The sequence below is a fragment of the Pan paniscus genome, chromosome 20, assembly GCF_029289425.2.
Source record: "Pan paniscus chromosome 20, NHGRI_mPanPan1-v2.0_pri, whole genome shotgun sequence".
NCBI lineage: Eukaryota > Metazoa > Chordata > Mammalia > Primates > Hominidae > Pan > Pan paniscus.
The window spans coordinates 62136085-62155718 of record NC_073269.2 but is presented as its reverse complement, the minus strand read 5'-3'; the positions used below and the strand labels follow the sequence as shown (position 1 = coordinate 62155718).

The window sequence follows — 19634 nt, the reverse complement described above, 5'->3', positions numbered from 1 at the left end:
ACCATCTCCTTTCTGGCTGATCTCATGCTACCCTTTGTCTTCTTCTAAAGCATTCTCTGTTACACACATTAATTCTCACGTGTATTTTTGGATCTCCCACCTTCACGTTTTACCCTTCTACCTGGAATTTTGGCTTTATTTTTGCACCTGATGAAGTGCATTCATTTTGTAGAACACACACCAAATATCATCTTCGCCATGAAATTGCCCCTCAGGTCCCGACCTAATTCCGGCTCTCTCAGTCCTCTACCTATATGCCACTGGAGAACTCTTTGCAACATATTAAATCCATGCCACAGAAGTCAGGGTGCTGATTTGTTTACATGAACGTCTCGACAAGAATCTGAAGCAAGTATTTTTTAAACCTTCACATGCCCAGGCACAGACACTACGGCCTTCCTCAATTCCAGATGCCCCATTCTCAGCAGTGCATGCCCTTGAAAAGACGGCTTGGTCTTCAAAGAAACAGCAAAAAGCCTACCACAGTGAATCCAGGCAGCAGTCCGGATGTTTCAAGGCCTCGCAGAGAGTTCTCAGTCCTTCGTCCTTCAGGACATTGGCACTGAGGTCTAGATAGCGCACGCTCTTGTTATGCAGAAGCATTTCAGAGATGTATTGGCAGCACTGCTCGCTGAGGTGGCAGAAAGCCAACCTATGGGGACAAAAACACGAGAAGGAGAGTGAAGAGGGACGTGGTGTCTCAGGGAGATTTGCTTAATTTCACATTCAGGGTAATATTTCTATAATCTTACAAACTCCCCAGCTGAGATGAAGTTCTGGATTATCTGAAAACACCTCCTCTCATTTATTCTTTTGAGATGGAGTTTTGCTGTCGTCGCCCAAGCTGGAGTGCAACGGCGCGATCTCGGCTCACTGCAACCTCCACCTCCCAGGTTCAAGTGATTCTCTTGCCTTAGCCTCCCAAGTAGCTGAGATTACAGGCACCCACAACCACATCTCGCTAATTTTTGCATTTTTAGTAGAGACAGGGTTTCACCATGTTAGCCAGGCTGTCTTGAACTCTGGACCTCAGGTGATCTGCCCGCCTCGGCCTCCCAAAGTGCTGGGATTACAAGGCGTGAGCCACCGCGTCCGGCCCTCTCATTTCTTCTTACTTGCATGATAGAAGAATTAGAAAATAAGAGGGTAACGCAGAAGGAAAAAGTATCATGTAATATGGCATAGCTAATACTCTAACAGGGCTTTAATTTTGGTTCTAATTCTTCATCTGATGATGTCCTTGGACAAGACATGGACCTTCTGAGACTGCTCCCTCATGGACTGGTAAAGTGTATTGATTACCTCATGTGTAGAATCCCCAACTTTTTCAATTTCATTATTCTTTAAAATCACAGTAGGTTCAAAACTTTTTTTTTTTTTTTTTTTGGAGACAGGGTCTGGCTCTGTCACCTAGGCTGGAGTGCAGTAGCATGATCACAGCTCCCTGCAGCCTCTACCTCCCTGGCTCAAGGGATCCTCCCACCTCAGCACCTCAGTCTTCTGAGTAGCTGAGACTACAGGTGTGTGCCACCACACCAAGCTAATTTTTGTATTTTTTTGTCAAGAAAGGGTTTCGTCATGTTGCCCAGGCTGGTCTTGAACTCCTGGGCTCAAACAATTCACCTGCCTTGACGTCCCAAAGTGTTGGGAATATAGGTGTGAGCCTCCAATCCCAGCCAGTTTATGAATTTTTTTTTTTTAAGGATCCATGTTGACTTCGGAAAAAAAGTGTGGAGTAGAGAAAAACACAAAAGCAGACGGTGCAAGCTAGTGATGAACGAACCACATATGGCCTACGGATATTTAAATTTCCTGGCACTTTTATGTTTAACAAAATCAGTTGGCAATATATAACCATCAGTAAAATTGTATGTAAAATCTAGATTTCAACCTCTGTTGAAAACTGGGATATCTGGCAATAACGAGCCACATTCCCACATGGAAATCCAACAGGCTAGGACAGAACGGGCAACTGCTTCCTGTTGACAGACACAAGATCTGCATTTCCACGGGGGCCTCACCCAGCTTGCTTCTCTCATGGATCTCAATTTTCTGGCATATCCAGGCATTTGTGGACTTTGTTGTTTTATTTTTTTTGGTTTATTTTTTGTTTTTTTTGAGACAGTCTTGCTCTTTCACCCAGGCTGAAGTGTGGTGGTGCGATCTCGGCTCACTGCAACCTCTGCCTCCCAGGTTCAAGCGATTCTCCAGCCTCAGCTTCCCTCGAGAGTAGCTGGGACTACAGGCGTGCACCACCAAGCCCAGCTAATTTTTGTATTTTGTATTTTTAGTACAGACGGGGTTTCACCAACTCACGGAGTCTACCAACTTCCATCTGGGCTCCCCTTCCTGAACTGCATCCTGAAATCTCTCTCCAGATAGTTACCTGGGACAATTCTAGGACTCACCTGTTTGTCCCTTATCACTCAGGCACCACTGTCCTTCATTGCCTGATGTCTGAAGTCTTAAACAGTTGTTTTATTTAGTTGGTTATTTTTGGTTGTTTTAGGTGGGAGGTTAAGTCCTGTCCCTGTCCCTCTATTTTAGCTCGAGGTATAAATCCTCTCATTTTCTTGACATTTTCAGAATACTCTAACTTTCATGTTGTTCACATTTCAAAATGCCCAAAAGTATAAAGAGGGAAAAATCTCCATCCTCCCCTATCTCCCAGCTTCTCAGTTCTATTTCTCACAGGCAGCCTATATTATAATACTATTTCTTCCAATGATATTTGTGTATTTAAAAAATAGACACACTCGAGACCAGCCTGACCAACGTGGAGAAACCCCATCTCTACTAAAAATACAAAATTAGCCAGGCATGGTGGCGCATGCCTGTAATCTCAGCTACTTGGGAGACTGAGGCAGGGGAATTGCTTGAACCCAGGAGGCAGAGGTTGCGATAAGCCAAGATCATGCCACTGCACTCTAGCCTGGGCAACAAGAGCAAAACTCAAAACTCAAAAAAAAAAAAAAAAAAAAAGACACAAATGCATATATATTCTCCTGTCCTCTCCCCTTTTGGATAAGTATCACCTAAAGATATTAGAATTCCATTAATAGGTAAATCAATTGGCCTTTAACACTTACTCATCTGTCTTCCTTCTGTGTTTTACGTACCCTAAAACTGGCTTGAATAACCTCTTCTCATCCTATTACTGCAAGAACGTCACATGTATTGTAGTATTAACTGGGGTCAAGAGGCCCATAGACATTTTTCCCCGCTACTGTCCTGAGTACCCACCAAGTCTATTCTACATGCTCGAAATAACCATTATCAACACGGGAAGTACCATGTGTGTTGCAGGTGCATTAACCCAACCTAACAGCTCTGAAACGCAGTACGTGTTCTGTATAGACAGTCTCACTTGATAGCCATAAGACCTCTAAGACAGGATTTTCCTCTGCTTCAAAGTTAAGTATTTTGCTTAAGAAGACAGTGTATACGTGGTAAATCCTGAACTAGAACTCAAGTCTTTTCTGATTCTTAAGCGTGAGCTTTTAAACCTCCGCTATGTGGCCTCCATCAATGAGCAGACTGTCATCAATAGGCCCAGGTTTGAACTGCCACCATGGCCCTCCACAGTAGGCATCCCCAACATCCACTCACATCAGGTATACCAGGACCGTGTCTGGGCTGCACAGGGCTTCACACAGAAGGGGCACGCCTGTGTCTAACTGGTTGCAGGATACATTCAGATACGTCAGCTTCTTGTTGTTGGTTAGAAGGCCAGCAAGGACTTCACAATCAATGGGTGAGAGGTGACAATTTACCAGCCTGCAGGAAAGGGAAAATGTCACATTCTGTTGGTTTCTAGTTCCTGGACTCATTCCTCTTGCCAATCCTATCAGAGTCGGGAAGCCCACATTTGCTGTCCTTGAGAGGCTCACTGCCTCCCAACCCTGTTCTTGATCCCTGTCAACCCAGTCTCTGGGGTACAGAGACAGCCAACCTGAGACGCACCATCTGTTATATGCATGCTTGACTTATGGCCTCCGGGGTACAGAGACAGCCAACCTGAGATGCACCGTCTCAGTTATATGCATGCTTGGCTTACGGTCTCTGGGGTACAGAGACAGCCAACCTGAGATGCACCATCTCAGTTATACGTATGCTTGGCTTACGGTCTCTGGGGTACAGAGACAGCCAACCTGAGACACACAGTCTCAGTTATATGCATGCTTGGCTTACAGTCTCTAGGGTACAGAGACAGCCAACCTGAGACACAGTCTCAGTTACATGCACGCTTGGCTTACGGTCTCTGGGGTACAGAGACAGCCAACCTGAGACGCACCATCTGTTATATGCATGCTTGACTTATGGCCTCCGGGGTACAGAGACAGCCAACCTGATATGCACCGTCTCAGTTATATGCATGCTTGGCTTATGGTCTCTGGGGTACAGAGACAGCCAACCTGAGATGCACAGTGTCAGTTATATGCATGCTTGGCTTAGCCTCCCCCAGTAACTTATCTCACTGCACTTGGAGAAAATCCCAAAATATACAACATGATCCACAAGGGTCCTACCCATTCCCAAGTCCCCATGTCCCAGCCACCCTGGTTCTTTTTCAGTTGCTTGACAACACAGGTTTCATTCTCTAAGGTATTATTCATGTTTGATCCTCCCCAAACTCGTCTCTAGTGGCTCCTTTACCGAACTTGGGCTATTTTGCATGTGTGCCCGCCAAGTGGAATGCTCTTTTTCTGGCCTGTGGTTAGATGCATCTTTATCATTCAGGTCTCTGCTCAAGTAATATCTCCTCACAGAACATGGAAGAAGCTTGAACCCGAGTCCCCTAGGACTCCTTTTTTGGTGGCTTGAGTTGATTTGTGTTGCCTCACAACTGTGTGGTTTAACTGTGTGGTTTTCTATTACCTCAACCACTCTCCTTACCTCTGGTTGCCACAAAAAATAAGCTCAGAGACAACAGAATAAAGATGAAAGCCATTATGGGAGTTGTCCAGAAATAAACGTGGAATTGGCAAGTCACCGAGTCCATGGCTCCTCACGCCTCTGCAGCAGGGCTCTGAGGCCATGCATGCTTTTAATGTTCTTTCTAGATTTAAGATATAGGTTGGTGCGGCCGGGCGTGGTGGCTCAAGCCTGTAATTCCAGCACTTTGGGAGGCCAAGGAGGGCGGATCACGAGGTCAAGAGATCAAGACCATCCTGACCAGCATGGTGAAACCCCGTCTGTACTAAAAACACAAAAATTAGCTGGGCATGGTGGTGGGCACCTGTAGTCCCAGCTACTCGGGAGACTGAGGCAGAAGAATCACTTGAACCCAGGAGGCGGAGGTTTTAGTGAACTGAGATTGTACCACTGCACTCCAGCCTGGGTGACAGAGTGAGACTCATCTCAAATTTGGGGGAAAAAAAAAGAAAAGAAAAGAAAACAAAGAAGTTAATCTTAATGAACTTGGGTTAGGCAATGGTTTCGTAGCAATTGCACCAAAAGCACATGAGACAAAAGAAAAAAATAAAGTGCATCTCATCAGATTAGAAGCTTTTGTGCTTCAAAGGACACCATTAAGAAAGTGAAACGACAACTCACAGAATGGCAAAAAATATTCACAAAGTATGTCTCGTATATAACTTGTAATCAGAAAATATAAAGAACACTTACAACTTGACAAAAAGGCAAAAAATCCAATTAAAAATGTGCAAAGGTGTTGCCAACAACCATATGAAGAAATGCTCATTAATCATTAGAAAAATGCATATCAAAACTGCAATGAGATACCATCTCACACAGGTCAGAATGGCTATTATTAAAAAGTCAAGAAATAATATATGCTGGTGAGGTTGCAGAGAAAAGTGTACACTTACACATTTTTGCAGGAATGTAAATTAGTTCAGCCATTATGGAAAGCAGTTTGGCGATTTCTGAAAGAACTTCAAACACAACTACCATCAACCCAGCAATCCCATTATTGGGTATATACCCAAAGGAATATAAATCATTGTACTATAAAGACACATGCACTTGTATGCTCATCACAGCACTATTCACCTAAATACCCATCAACAGTGGGCTAGATAAAGAAAATGTGATACATATACACCATGGAATACTATGCAGCCATAAAAAAGAGTAAGATGATGTCCTTTGTAGCAACATGGATGGAGCTGGAGGCCATTATTCTTAGCAAACTAACACAGGAACATAAATCCAAATATCACATGTTCTCACTTATAAGTGGACGCTAAACACTGAGTACATATAGACATGAAGAAAAGAACAACAGACACCAGGGCCTACTTGAGAGCAGAGGGTGGGAAGAAGGTGGGGAAGAAAAATCTTCCTATCAGGTACTATGCTTATTAACGGTTGACGAAATAATTTGTACACCAAACTTCATGACATGCAATTTACTTTTATAATAAACCTGTACCCCTGAATGTAAAATAAAAGTTTTAAAAAATGTTTAAATGTTTAAATGTTTAAAAACCTGTACCCCTGAATGTAAAATAAAAGTTTTTAAAAATGTGTGAAGGACTTGAATATATATTTCTCCAAAGAAGATATAGAAATGATCAAAAAGCACAGGAAAAGATGCTCATCATTAGTCATTCAGGAAAAGCAAATCAAAACCACAATGAGATGCTCCTTCACATCTACTAGGATGGGTATAATAAAAAATAAGTAAATATAATTATGTAATAATAAAATATAAGTAAATAAGTAAAAAATAAGCAAAGATGTGGAGAAATTAGAACTCTCATACATTGCTGGTGGGAATACAGAATTGTGCAGTCACTGAGGAAAATAACTTGGTGGTTTCTCTAACAGTTAAATATGGATTTACTCTATGACCTAGCAAGTCTACTCCTGGTTACAAGTCCAAAAGGATTGAAAGCAGGTGTTCACACATGAGTGTTCATAGAGCACTATTCAGAATAGCTAAAAGGTGGTAACAACCCAAGTGTTCATCACTAGAGGACTAGAAGAACAAAATGGGGAATATCTACACAGTGGAATACTATTTAGCCAAGAAAAGGAATGAAGTACTGATACATGGTACAATTTGGATAAACCTTGAAAACATTTTGCTAAGTGAAAGTAAGCCATTCGCAAAAGAGCACATGTGATTCAACTTACATGAGACGCCTGGGATAGGAAAATCCAATAGGACTGAAAGTATGTTAGTAATTCCCAGGGACCAGAGAGATAAGGGAGTGAGGAGTGAATGCTAATGGGTATGGGGTTTCTTTCTGAGGTAATGAGAACATTCTAAAATTAGTCATGATGGTTGTACTTCCTCATGAATATATATGAGGATCACTAAACTGTACATTTTAAAGCATAGTTATACTTTAAAAGTATTTCTTAAAGTATATGAAGTACATATTTTAAAAGTATATGTTTTGTGGTATGTGGATATCACAATAAAGTTGTTATTTTTTAAAAAAGCGTTTGGGTCTTTTTGTGTTCGGTTGATGCGAGCTCAGAAAAATGGCCAACAGAGACTAGTATAGAGAAGTATGGGAATGTGTGGGTACCAATGAAGGTAAGTAGAGGGTAAGTATTTAGAGGAAACCCTTATTTAATTGCAAAAATAAAAATGCTTGAATTAAAACATATATACTGGAAAGTACACACAATGGTTAAGTGCCAGCCAACACACTGTCATGAATTTAAGGCACTTGAGTTACCAGTATCCAGGTCAAGAAACAGAGCAGGTTCATCATTCTCCTGTACCCCTCTCCTTCACTATCTTAACAAAAGTAACCACTGTCTGATATGGTTCGGCTGTGTCCCTACCCAACCCTCATGTCGAACTGTAATCCCAGTGTTGGAGGAGGGGCCTGGGGGGTGACGGAATCATGGGGGTGGTTTCTAGTGATTTAGCACCATCCCCTAGAGCTGTTCCTGTGACAGAGTCCTCACGTGACCTGGTTGCTTGGAAGTGTGTAGCGCCTCCCTCTTCTCTCTTCTTCCTGCTCCCCCATGTAAGACGTGCCTGCTTTCCCTTTGCCTTCTGCCACCATTGTAAGTTTCCTGAGGCCTCCCCAGAAGCAGAAGCCTGTACATCCTTCAGAACCGTAAGCCAATTACACCTCTTTTGTTTATAAATTCCCAGTCTCTGGTATGTCTTTATAGCAGCATGAGAACGTAGGAATACACTGCCCGAACCTCCAACACCAGAGCCTTGCCCATCTTTGAACTTCACAGGAATAAAGCCATAGGATGTACTCTTGAGTCTGGCTCATTGCCATCAACAATGTCTGAGATTTGTCCAGGTTTTTGCATATGACCGAGAGTGTTCTTTCTCATGGAACAGGAGCATGTAACCACAGGTTTCTTATCTAACTTACTGTCAGTGGTATTTCCACTTCTCAGAGATTATGAACACCTGCTGGGAATGCTTTAGTGCCTGTCTTTCAGCAAACTGAGACAGGTCCCTCTGTCGAATGTGCACCTCCAGGTGGAATTCTTGGGTTACATAATCTGCCAGAATCCATGAAGGCTGAATACACACAGTTTTCCGAAATGGCTACATCAATTGGGAAACTTTAACTTCCCTATCCAAGTTCTCAGGAAACTAAGTTTGCATACAAATCATAGAAGGAAAAAGTGGATGTCTTAAAATATGCAGCCCCCTCCCCCAACACAAAAAGAAATACATAGGCTTCTCTGAAACCCAATCAGTGGTCTCAATAAACAGAGACTTACGCTATAGTCTTCTCGGAAACCCAATCAGTGGTCTCAATAAACGGAGACTTACGCTATAGTCTTCTCTGAAACCCAATCAGTGGTCTCAATAAACGGAGACTTACGCTACAGTCTTCTCTGAAACCCAATCCGTGGTCTCAATAAACGGAGACTTACCCTAGCTCTTTGACGTTGCCTGCTGGGTAGTTCAAGGCATCACAGAGGGACCTGATGTCATCACGAGAGAGTTTCGTGAGGGTGAAGCTCAGGTATTTCAAGTCTGGCTGATAAAAGAGCACCTCAAAGAGCAGAACACTCTGGCCAGAAAAGGAAACGTTATTTATTCTGCAAAAACAAAGAAAATTTTGGATGAGTTTCACCTAATGGGAGCACAGCCTGCACACCTCTGTTTGTCTCTCATCATCCATCATGAACTCATTCTCTGATTTCACAGCCCAATGACACAGCTCAGTGGTTCTCAACTTGAGAGATTTTGCCCCCACAAGGGACAGCTGGCAGTGTCTGGACACTATTTTGGTTATCTGGACAAGGGGATGCTATTAGGATCTAGAGGGTAGAGACCAGGGATGCATCTTAACACCCTACAACGCACAGAACAACCCCTATGATGAAGAATGGTCTGCATGAGATGTCTGTAAGTGCTGAGGTTGAGAAACTGCTCTGGATGTTAATTCTTTGCTTGTGCAGTTAGCCTCGACTGAAAGCTAGAGGTGAGATGAATAGGTCATCTCCGTGACATACTCGAGTCGAAGTCGATTCTCGACTCACCCAAGCTTCTGAAGGCGACAGCTGGGATGCCTCAGCTGGTTACACCAGGTCACAAAGGTCGACTCGCTGAGGGTGCTGTCCTGCACCTGGAGCTCTCTGAGGTGCCCGCTGGTGGTGAGCACAGAGCAGATGTGATGCCAACAGACGAGGCTGTAATCCGACCTGTGGTCAAGAAAGGACGAGCTTTCCACGGGCAGGCGGTCAACACGAGCCACTTGTAACACATACACGCACTACGCTGTCTTCTCAAACAGAAGATGTCTGAGGCAGAGCCTCCCTCAGTCAGAAGGAACGGGACCCTTCAGGTAAGTCACCTTATGTTAGTGGTTCTCAACCTGGGGTGACGTTTCCCCCCAGGGGACATTTGGGGATGTCTAGAGGCCTTTTTGGATGTTAGAGCTTAAGGGAGGGGTGCTTCTGGCATCTAGTGAGTACAGACCAGGGATGTTTCTGTACATCCTACAATGCACAGGACAGCCCCCCACTGTAACAGGAGAGCCAGCCCCCAAAACATCACCAGTGCCAAGGCTGAGAAACCCTGTCTCACATCCAAAATAGGTTTATTTTTTGAGATGGAGTTTCACTCTTGTTGCCCAGGCTGGAGTGCAATGGCACAATCTTGGCTCACTGCAACCTCTACCTCCCAGGTTCAAGCGATTCTCCTGCCTCAGCCTCCTGAGTAGCTGGGATTACAGGTGCGTGCCACCATGCCTCGCTAATTTTTGTATTTTTAGTAGAGATGGGGTTTCGCCATGTTGGTCAGGCTGGTTTACAGTAAAAGATGAGGCAGCACAGCCCAGCCATTAAGTCGACATCTTCAGCCTAGGCTCAGCCCTAAAACTCTCCATGTCCTAAATATAGGATCCTGGCAGCTCACTTGACTTCTTTGCCCCAGTTTCCTCACCTGTAACAGGATAATAGGATCCACCTCATATGATTCTTTTGGTTTTTGAGATGGGGTCTTGCTCTATTGCCCAGGCTGGGTTATACAGTGGCACAATCATGGCTCACTGCAGTCTCTTACTTCTGGGCTCAAGCAAGCAATCCTCCTGCTTCAGCCTCCCTCAAGTAGCTGTGCTACAGGCACATGCCACCACACCTGGCTAATTAAAAAAAAAAAATTTGTAGAAGTGGGGTCCTGCTATTTTTCCCAGGCTGGTCTTAGCCCCCTGGCTTCAAGCATCCTCCTGCTCAGCTTCTCAAAGTGTTGGGGTTATAGGCATGAGCCGTAAGTTAAAATTTATATGATTTGGCCGGGCGCGGTGGCTCACGCCTGTAATCCCAGCACTTTGAGAGGCCGAGGTGGGCAGATCACGAGGTCAGGAGATCGAGACCATCCTGGCCAACATGGTGAAACCCCGTCTCTACTAAAAACACAAAAAATTAGCTGGGTGTGGTGGCGGGCCCCTCTAGTCCCAGCTATTTGGGAGGCTGAGGCAGGAGAATGGCGTGAACCCGGGAGGCGGAGCTTGCAGTGAGCCAAGATCTCGCCACTGCACTCCAGCCTGGGTGACAAAGCAAGACTCCATTTCAGGAAAAAAAAAAAAAAAAAAGAAGAAGAAGAAGAAAATTTGTGTGATTTGTGTGTGTGTGTGTTTTTTTTTTTTTTTTTTTTTTTTTTGGAGATGAGAGTCTCACGGTCACCCAGCCTGGAGGGCAGTGGCGCAATCTCAGCTCACTGCAACCTCTGCCTCCCGGGCTCAAGTGATTCTCCGGCCTCAGCCTCCCAAGTAGCTGGGATTACAGGTGTGCACTACACACCCGGCTAATTTTTGTATTTTTAGTAGAGACAAGGTGTCACCATGTTGGTCAGGCTAGTCTCGAACTCCTGACCTTAAGTGATCCACCTGCCTCAGCCTCCCACAGTGGTAGCGTTACAGGCATGAGCCACCACACCCGGGCTGTATGATTTTTTAGACTACGTTTTCAAAGGTAACTTGCAGCTGAGAGGTCAAGACTCAGTGAGTGTGGTGCTATGGAAAAATATCGATTATAGTACTGATCAGCTAATACTTGAGAAAGTAGGAAACACTCTTCACACAGGTCCTCATATTCACTCCTCACAATACAATTATTATTCCCACTTCTGTAATGGGGCCACTGCAGCCACAAAAGGGCAAGGCTCACAGACAAAGTCATAGAGCTCCTAAAATGCCGGGCCAGGATGTGAGCTGAGGTTTTGTGGTAGAAAAAGTGAGTTTCTAACCATGATCCTATATTAAACACTTCATCAGCAAAACCCACTTGGGAATACAGACAGATTCTGAGAAGAGAGAAAAAGTCATAGGATGGACTCACGTAGAGCTGTGTTCATCCTCTTTCTTAAAGACATTTTGAACGGAAAAACAGAGTTTCCTCAAGCTGGAGCAGTATTTTAAGCAGTAGGCAGAAACCACCAAGTCCACGTTGTCAATAATATGAAAGTTAGCTTCTTGGAGGAGGTTCACTGCCTGCTTCACAAAGGCAGGATCCTGCATTTCAAAGAGACAGTAAAATATCGCCAAGGAATCCACCTGTCCCTGAGGATTGCCATGCTCCCCTAAGCTCTTCAGGCACTGGTGAAATTGCTGCTTTATCTCTTGGGACAGTTGGAAGCCAAAAAACGCATCCAGTTTTTCTTGTTCCTTTTTATTTAAAAGGCCAGTTAGAAAACACCCCAAAAAAATCCAATGTGCTCTCCTTGCTTTTTCAAAATTGGCAACTAGCAATTCCTGTACACATCTCACAGCTGGGTGAGGATGATCAAGGTGGCTCTTGAGCAAATAGAACAAGGCGGCACAGAACTCCTGGATACACACGTGGAGGAACACGTAGGAGCTCTCACGCTCCCCGTACTTCAGAAGTATCTTGGTGCCCAGCAGCGCAGGGATGTCAGCGTCAACAACCCCGTTTCTCCGGAGGTCGTCTTCACAAAACTCAAATGTGTCTGTCCACATGCCCTCTGCAGCCAGGGAGCACAGGGCCTTCAGCTGGTGTTGGCTTTGCGGAGTCGGGCCCTCGGCACCCTCGGGTGTGAACAGGTTAAAGACGAAAGAGGAGTACACAGAGGTAGTGCTCTGGCAGGTCAGGGCCAGGTCTTTTCCTTTCTGCATCTCTTGCTTCAGACTGGTACACAGGATCCAGCAGAGGAGCGGGATTTGGCATATGGAAAACAGCTGTTCACTTTCTCTTACAAGATTGAAGGCTTCCATGGCTCTTTTCGGGTCTTTGAAGAAACAGCAGAAATACACTAACCTATCACTCTCGTTGAATCCCCGGGGCTGGTAGATTTCTGAGATCGTCACCTGATCCCGGAGCTCCTTCGGGCACACGGGTTTGACGGCGATGAGCAGGGAGGCCTCCGGGAGCATCTTCTTCCTCAGCAAACTGCTCAGAAGCACCTGCACCGGCCGTTCCTCCATCAAGTCACCACACAGATCCGAATCGGGTTCATTCAAGCTGCCCTGCAGCTCTTCGAAGCTGTCGATGACGAACAAGAGTCTCTCCGGTTGAGACACGATCTCTGTTATAGGAGCAGCGGGGTCAGGCCACTCTCTGGAAATCAAGTCAGCCAAACTCGTTGGCGGCAACTCCCTCAGTTCTCTGCAGCAGAAATAGAATGTGTACAGGAACCTATCCCGAAAGATCTTGTTGTCCGACCAGGCCATCATCAGCTTCATCAGGAGTGTCGTTTTTCCAATTCCTTGTGGTCCTTGAATGATCACTGTACGTGGCTGTTTCCCAGTTTCCTTGGGAGCAAAAAGGCGGTCCAAATGGTCACATTCTTCTTGCTTGACTTCCTCCTCAAAGTATAGGTGAATCTCAGTGACAGACTTGCTGGACCATAAGCGGCTGAATTTCTGCTTTGCGTGAGCTTGATAGGTCTTTGTGTATCCTGAGTCAGTGAGGGCAAGAGGAGAGAAAACCCACAAAGTTAAGCATTCCTGCATATATTCTTTGCCCCTGACATTTTTTTCTTCTCAGGATGTATCTTTCCAGGGGTCTACACACTGTGGCCCCCAGGCCAAACCTGGTCAGTCTCCTCTTGTAAATGAAGTTTCATTAGAACTCACTACACCATTCACGGGTATATTGTCTACAGGAGCCTTCCTGATTGAATAGCAGAGCTGAACAGCTGTGAGAGACCGTATGACTCACAAAGCCTAAAATGGAAATCATATGGTCCTCTACACAAAAAGGTTGACAACTTCTGCTTTCAATAGACACACACACATACACACACACACACATTCATTGCTACTATGTAAAGTTTGATAACTTCTGCTTTCAATAGACACATACACAGGTATTCATTGCTACTATGATAGCAAAATAACTGGAAAATAGCTATATGACTATCAAGACCAGTTAAATAATTTATGAAACACAAGCTATTATACAAATATTAAAAGTATGGAATAATCTCTTCATATGGATAAATAACAGGACAGTGTCTATAGCATGTACTCAATTTGCATAAACAAGGGATTTAGATACACATATAGGTTTCACATATAGGGACTAGATCTGAAAGTCCACCTAAGAAGGACCTGACCCTAGGCAGTTGCCTCCAGAAGAGAGAGGAGATGCAGTAGAGAGGATAGAATGGCACCTGGCATCCATTCCAACTTTATGCCAGTGAGCTTTCTTTCGATGGCAGAATTCTCAAAAGAAAAGCCAATCAAAAAATCCAACAACAGGCTGGGGCAGTGGTTCATGCCTGTAATCCCAGAACTTTGGGAGGCCAAGGTGGGCAGATCATGAAGTCAAGAGATCAAGACCATCCTGGCCAACATGGTGAAACCCCGTCTCTACTAAAAATACAAAAATTAGCGGGGCGTGGTGGTGTGTGCCTGTAGTCCCAGCTACTTGGGAGGCTGAGGCAGGAGAATCGCTTGAACCCGGGAGGCAGAGGTTGCAGTGAGCTGAGATGGCACCGCTGTACTCTAACCTGGGCAACAGAGTGAGGCTCCGTCTCAAAAAAAAAAAAAAAAAAAAAAAAAAGATCCAGCAATAGTGGTGACCAAGCCCTACGCATCCCACAACCCCTCATAGCTAAGATCAAGGTACAGATTAAGTTCTGCGATTGGCCCTCACTCTCATGACACTGGAAGGGGAAGGGGAGTGGAGACTATCTTCTGCCTGTTTTGCTGCCAGCTTCCATGAACACACAGACGCTGGACTCTTCTGTAATAGAAGGCTTGTCTCCAATTGCCGTAGTTGGCTGGGCGCAGTGGCTCACACCTATAATCCCAGCACTTTGGGAGGCTGAGGCAGGCAGATCACTTGAGGCTAGGAGATCGAGACCAGCCTGGCCAACATGGTGAAACCCCATCTCTACTAAAAATACAAAAATTAGCCGGGCGTGGTGGTACAGGCCTATAATCCCAGCTACTCGGGAGGCCAGGGCAGAAGAATCGCTTGAACCCGGGAGGTGGAGGTTGCAGTGAGCAGAGATTGCACCACTGTAATCTAGCCCTGGCAATAGAGCGAGACTGTCTCGAAAACTAAAACCAGTTGCTGTGGTCATTGATTTTAAGCAGCTGCTACACTGGTGAGCTTCCCGATTTCTGAATCGTAGCTGTCGTGGTGTATTTCTAAAGCCACAGTTCTAACAGTGAGCTTCCCATCTCCCACTTTCCTCTTTGCAGGAGAGGCAGCAGCTCCTTGATGCTATAGTTCTTACAGTCATCTCTGGAGCACCAGCCTAGAGCCTGATCCTTCAGCCAGGCCGAAAACTCCTTTACAGTTATCTGTTCCTTAAATAACTAGTATGATGTTTATATTCTGCAAGTGAGTAGCTGCTGATGGACTGGAGATGTAGGGGGCAGTTGTAGATGGGAAATTTTCCCTATGCCCCGCATAATAGTTACTGGATTTGATTGGATGCAGGTGAAAGATATAATCCAGTGCCCACAGACTGCTGACAGTAGGTAATGCTACCTTAAGTTTTTGGGGAGAACAAGGGATTCCCCCAATCTTTCAGCCCCCTGAAGTCCCTAACTGGTGAAAATGCCATCTGACATTGGTGAAGATCCCATTAGCATCTTAAGCTAAGTTGTTTGCCCATTCCCCAATGGCTTCCTGCTTTCCTGGTCTTCTCAGCTGTTCTGGAGATTTCGGTGACATGTTTGGTTGCTCATAAGGGGAATTAAGTGGGTACAACCTCAAACCAACTGTGAAAAGAGAGAAGTGTAAGTACCCAGTGGAAGATCTAACTTCAGACCTGCTTACATTTTATTTTAGCAATATTCTAAAATGGTTCCATGTGCAAAGAATGTTCTTCTTTATATAAATTACTTTTTTGAGACAGGGTCTCACTCTGTTACCCAGGCTGGAGTGCAGTGGTGCAAACACAGCTCACTGCAGCCTCATCCTCCTGGGCTGAAGTGATCCTCCTGCCTCAGCTTCCAGTGTAGCTGAGACCTCAGCATGTGACACCAAAACACTCCAGGAAACATGGGGGAATTTGTTTAAAAATTTGGACTGGGTGGCCAGGTGTGGTGGTTCACACCTGTAATCCTAGCCCTTTGGGAAGCCAAGGTGGGCGGATCACCTGAGGTCAGCAGTTCAACACCAGCCTGGCCAACATGGCAAAATCCCGTCTCTACTAAAAATATAAAAACTAGCTGGGCGTGGCGGTGGGCGCCTTATAATCCCAGCTACTCCGGAGGCTGAGGCAGGAGAACCGCATGAACCTGGGGGATTCAGTGAGGTTGCAGTGAGCCAAAATCATGCTACTTTACTCCAGCCTGGGTGAAAGAGTGAAACTCCGTCTCAAAGAAAAAAAAATTGGACTGGGAAGGGTTTTTTCCAAGTGATGTTCCAAATCAAGAAAATGTGCAAGAAAGGCTAGCATTGCCAAAAATGGAAACTCTCAAATTATTTTATTTCAAACCAATTATTTTAATCTTCAATATTAAGGAAATTTCCCTGTAACTACTACCAGAATCAATTCCAATTTCACTGGAACAAGATATTACAGATTCTCAACATTTTCAATGTCTCATATTCAAAATCTGGCACTCAAAGTTACCGGACATACTAGGAGACTGTATGACCAGATAAGGAGAAAAAGAAACAGTAGAAAGAGACCTATAAATGTTAAAATCTTCAGGCAAATTTTAAAATAATTTAAAATGCTCAATAAAATAGAAGATGGAATAAATATTGAGAAAAAATGGAAGTCTGTGAAAAAGGCAAACTGCATAAATAAAACATGTGAACTAAATTTAAGAAATCAAGGCCGGGCATGGTGGCTCATGCCTGTAATCCCAATACTTTGGGAGGCTGAGGTGTGCAGATCACCTGAGGTCAGGAGTTCGAGACCAGCCTGGCCAACATGGGGAAACCCTGTTTCTACTAAAAATACAAAAAATTAGCCGGATGTGGTGGTGGGCATCTGTAATCCCAGCTGCTCAGGCGGCTGAGGCAGGAGAATCACTTCAACCCAGGAGGTGGAAGCTGCAGTGAGCCGAGATTGCACCACTGCACTCCAGCCTGGGCAACAGAGCGTGACTCTGTATCAAAGAAGGAAGAAAGAAGGAAAGAGAGAAAGACAGAAAGAGAGAGAAAGACAGAAAGAGAGAGAGAGAGAGAAAGAGAGAGAGAGAGAAAGAGAGAGAGAAAGAGAGAGAGAAAGAGAAAGAGAGAGAGAGAGAGAAAAAGAGAGAAAGAGAGAGAGAGAAAGAGAAAGAGAGAGAAAGAGAGAAAGAGACAAAGAGACAAAGAGACAAAGAGACAAAGAGAGAGAGAAAGAGAGAGAGAGAGAAAGAGAGAGAAAGAGAGAGAAAGAGAGAGAAAGAGAGAGAAGGAGAGAGAAGGAGAGAAAGAGAGAAAGAGAGAAAGAGAGAGGGAGAGAGAGAAAGAGACAGCAAGAAAGAGAAAGAGAGAAAGAAAGAGAGAGAGAACGAGAGAGAGAGAAAGAGACAGCAAGAAAGAGAAAGAGAGAAAGAAAGAGAGAGAGAACGAGAGAGAGAGAAAGAGACAGCAAGAAAGAGAAAGAGAGAGAGAAAGAGAGAGAGAGAGAAAGAGAGAGAGAGAAAGAGAGAAAGAGAGAGAGAGAAAGAGAGAAAGAGAAAGAAAAAGGAAAAGAGAAAGAGAAAGAAAGAGTGAGTCTAGGCCAGTATGGTGGCTCAGGCCTGTAATCCCAGCACTTTGGGAGGCCAAGGCAGGAGGATCACTTGAGCCCAGGAGTTTGAGACCAGCCTGGGCAATATAGTGAGAGCTCATCTCTACAAATTTTTTTTAAAAGGCTAGCCAGGTGTGCAATTAGCCAAGTGTGGTGGCATACACCTGTAGTCCCAGCTACTTGGGAGGCTGAGGTGGCAGATCATTTAGCCCAGGAAGTTGAGGCTGCAGTGCACTGTGATGATGCCACGGCACTCCACCCTGGGTGACAGAGCCAGACCCTGTCTCAAACAAACAAGAAAGTCCAGTAGGTGTAACTGGAGTCCCAGAAGAATAAACAGAAGAATGGAATACACAGACAATGGCTAAAATTGAGAACTGAAGAAAGTTACTGAACCTCAGATGCAAGAATATTAAAGAATCCCAATCAGGACGAAAACAAAGCCACATCCAGGCACATCACAGTAAGACACTGAACAACGACAAAGAAAAACAATTTGGCAGTAAAGTTGAAAGAGCTATATCCTGCCATTGATAACGCAAATGTGCAAAGTAACAGTTAACACCTTATGCCAGGATAAATACAAATGTGACTCTAAAAGCCATATTGCTTATAGATCATTGCTTGTCTGATGTGAACTTTGGCTAAATACATGATTACACCAGTCAACCTCAGTTCACTGTATCCTCTACCGCAGGTGTTAATTGCTCTTGCAAATAAGTCAGGTGCATAGTTCTTATGCAACGACTTCACCTCACAGAGTTTCTGGCTTGGCTGCAAGTTCTCAGCTTAGGGTAAAAATCATTGGTGACCCAGATAAAGGTACAATACAGGTTAGGACATAATAGCCACTGACATTTTACCCACATGTAACCACCAGGTCTAAGAGACCATTTCCTGCCTACAAGGACAATATTTTCAGGCTGGGCATGGTGGATCATGCCTATAATCCCAGCACTTTGGGAGGCCAAGATGGGTGGATCACCTGAGGTCGGGAGTTCAAGACCAGCCTGGCCAACATGGTGAAACCCCATCTCTACTAAAAATACAAAAATTAGCCAGGCATGGTGGCAGGCGCCTGTAATTCCAGCTACTCAGGAGGCTGAGGCAGGAGAATCGCTTGAACCTGGGAGGCGGAGGTTGCGGTGAGCCAAGATCACACTACTGCACTGTCTGGGCAACAAAGTGAGACTCCGTCTACAAAAAAAAAACAAAAAACAAAAAACCTAATATTTTCCCATAGCACATTCAGGTCGTGTTGTAGACAGGCAGAGACCACTCACCAAAATTAGGACATAGTCCTCATTATAAGAAGGCTTCCCCCTTCCCAGACTCCCTCACCTGTTCTCTCCCTCATGACCTTCATGCAGAGATCCTTTCTATCCATCTTTTGAAAGATTCTTAAGGTTATGTTCCAAGCTTGTTGTTCTTCATAGTGCTTGATCAAGAGGTTTGCAAGTTCTTCCCGGGATGCTTTTTTGACCTCAGTCCAGGGAATCTGCTTGAGTTCAAGATGCAAAGTCATTTGCTTGAGATGTTCTTTAAATTTCCTGAACTCCTCCTTTTTGAGCTCCTCCAGATACCACATAAGACCAAACTCAGAGAAGAAAGAGGCTGCCATCTTTTTCTGGAGCAGAGATACCAATCCTCAAAGAGACAGTGACCAGGAACAATAAATAAATAAAACCTGTAGAAAATTCAGGACAGTGCCAAGTTATTACAAATAAATGGATCAAGATTACCATTATATAGTATGTTGCTAGTACTGGTGGGATGGCAATGAAGGCGGAAAGTTATTTAATCACATTCATCTCACCTTCTCATTCAAATGGTCATGAAAGTCTCAATAATAGATGGGGAAATCAGAGATACAATAATCCAGAAGATACAAGAATCCTATAGTTACCTGACATAGCCTCAATATCCAGGCAAATATAGACTTTACATTTTTGGAAATTACACCGCAGCTTCGGACATTACACCGCAGCTTCCAAAACTACACGGCAGCCACGGAAACTACACCGCAGCCACGGAAACTACACCGCAGCCACGGAAACTACACCGCAGCCACGGAAAC

The 19634-nt window shown here is 44.6% G+C and overlaps 1 protein-coding gene across 5 annotated transcripts in view; it reads right to left on the bottom strand.

Moving 5' to 3' along the window:
• The window catches only part of NLRP4 (NLR family pyrin domain containing 4), a 46863-nt gene that overhangs the window by 12133 nt on the left and 15096 nt on the right, over nt 1-19634 (bottom strand). Inside the window, exons 1-7 of one of the 5 annotated variants that reach the window (XM_055103321.2) lie at nt 19464-19546; nt 18899-19244; nt 11746-13321; nt 9448-9609; nt 8836-9003; nt 3610-3777; nt 482-652 (exon numbers count right to left, since the gene is read on the bottom strand). In XM_055103321.2, the coding sequence (XP_054959296.2) occupies nt 482-652; nt 3610-3777; nt 8836-9003; nt 9448-9609; nt 11746-13321; nt 18899-19178 (2525 nt within the window). In that variant the 5' untranslated portion in view covers nt 19179-19244; nt 19464-19546. Of the gene's footprint in view, nt 1-481; nt 653-3609; nt 3778-8835; nt 9004-9447; nt 9610-11745; nt 13322-18898; nt 19381-19463; nt 19547-19634 lie in introns of those variants that run through there. The other 4 variants (XM_055103320.2, XM_055103323.2, XM_008962169.4 and 1 more) reach the window with 4 other exon arrangements.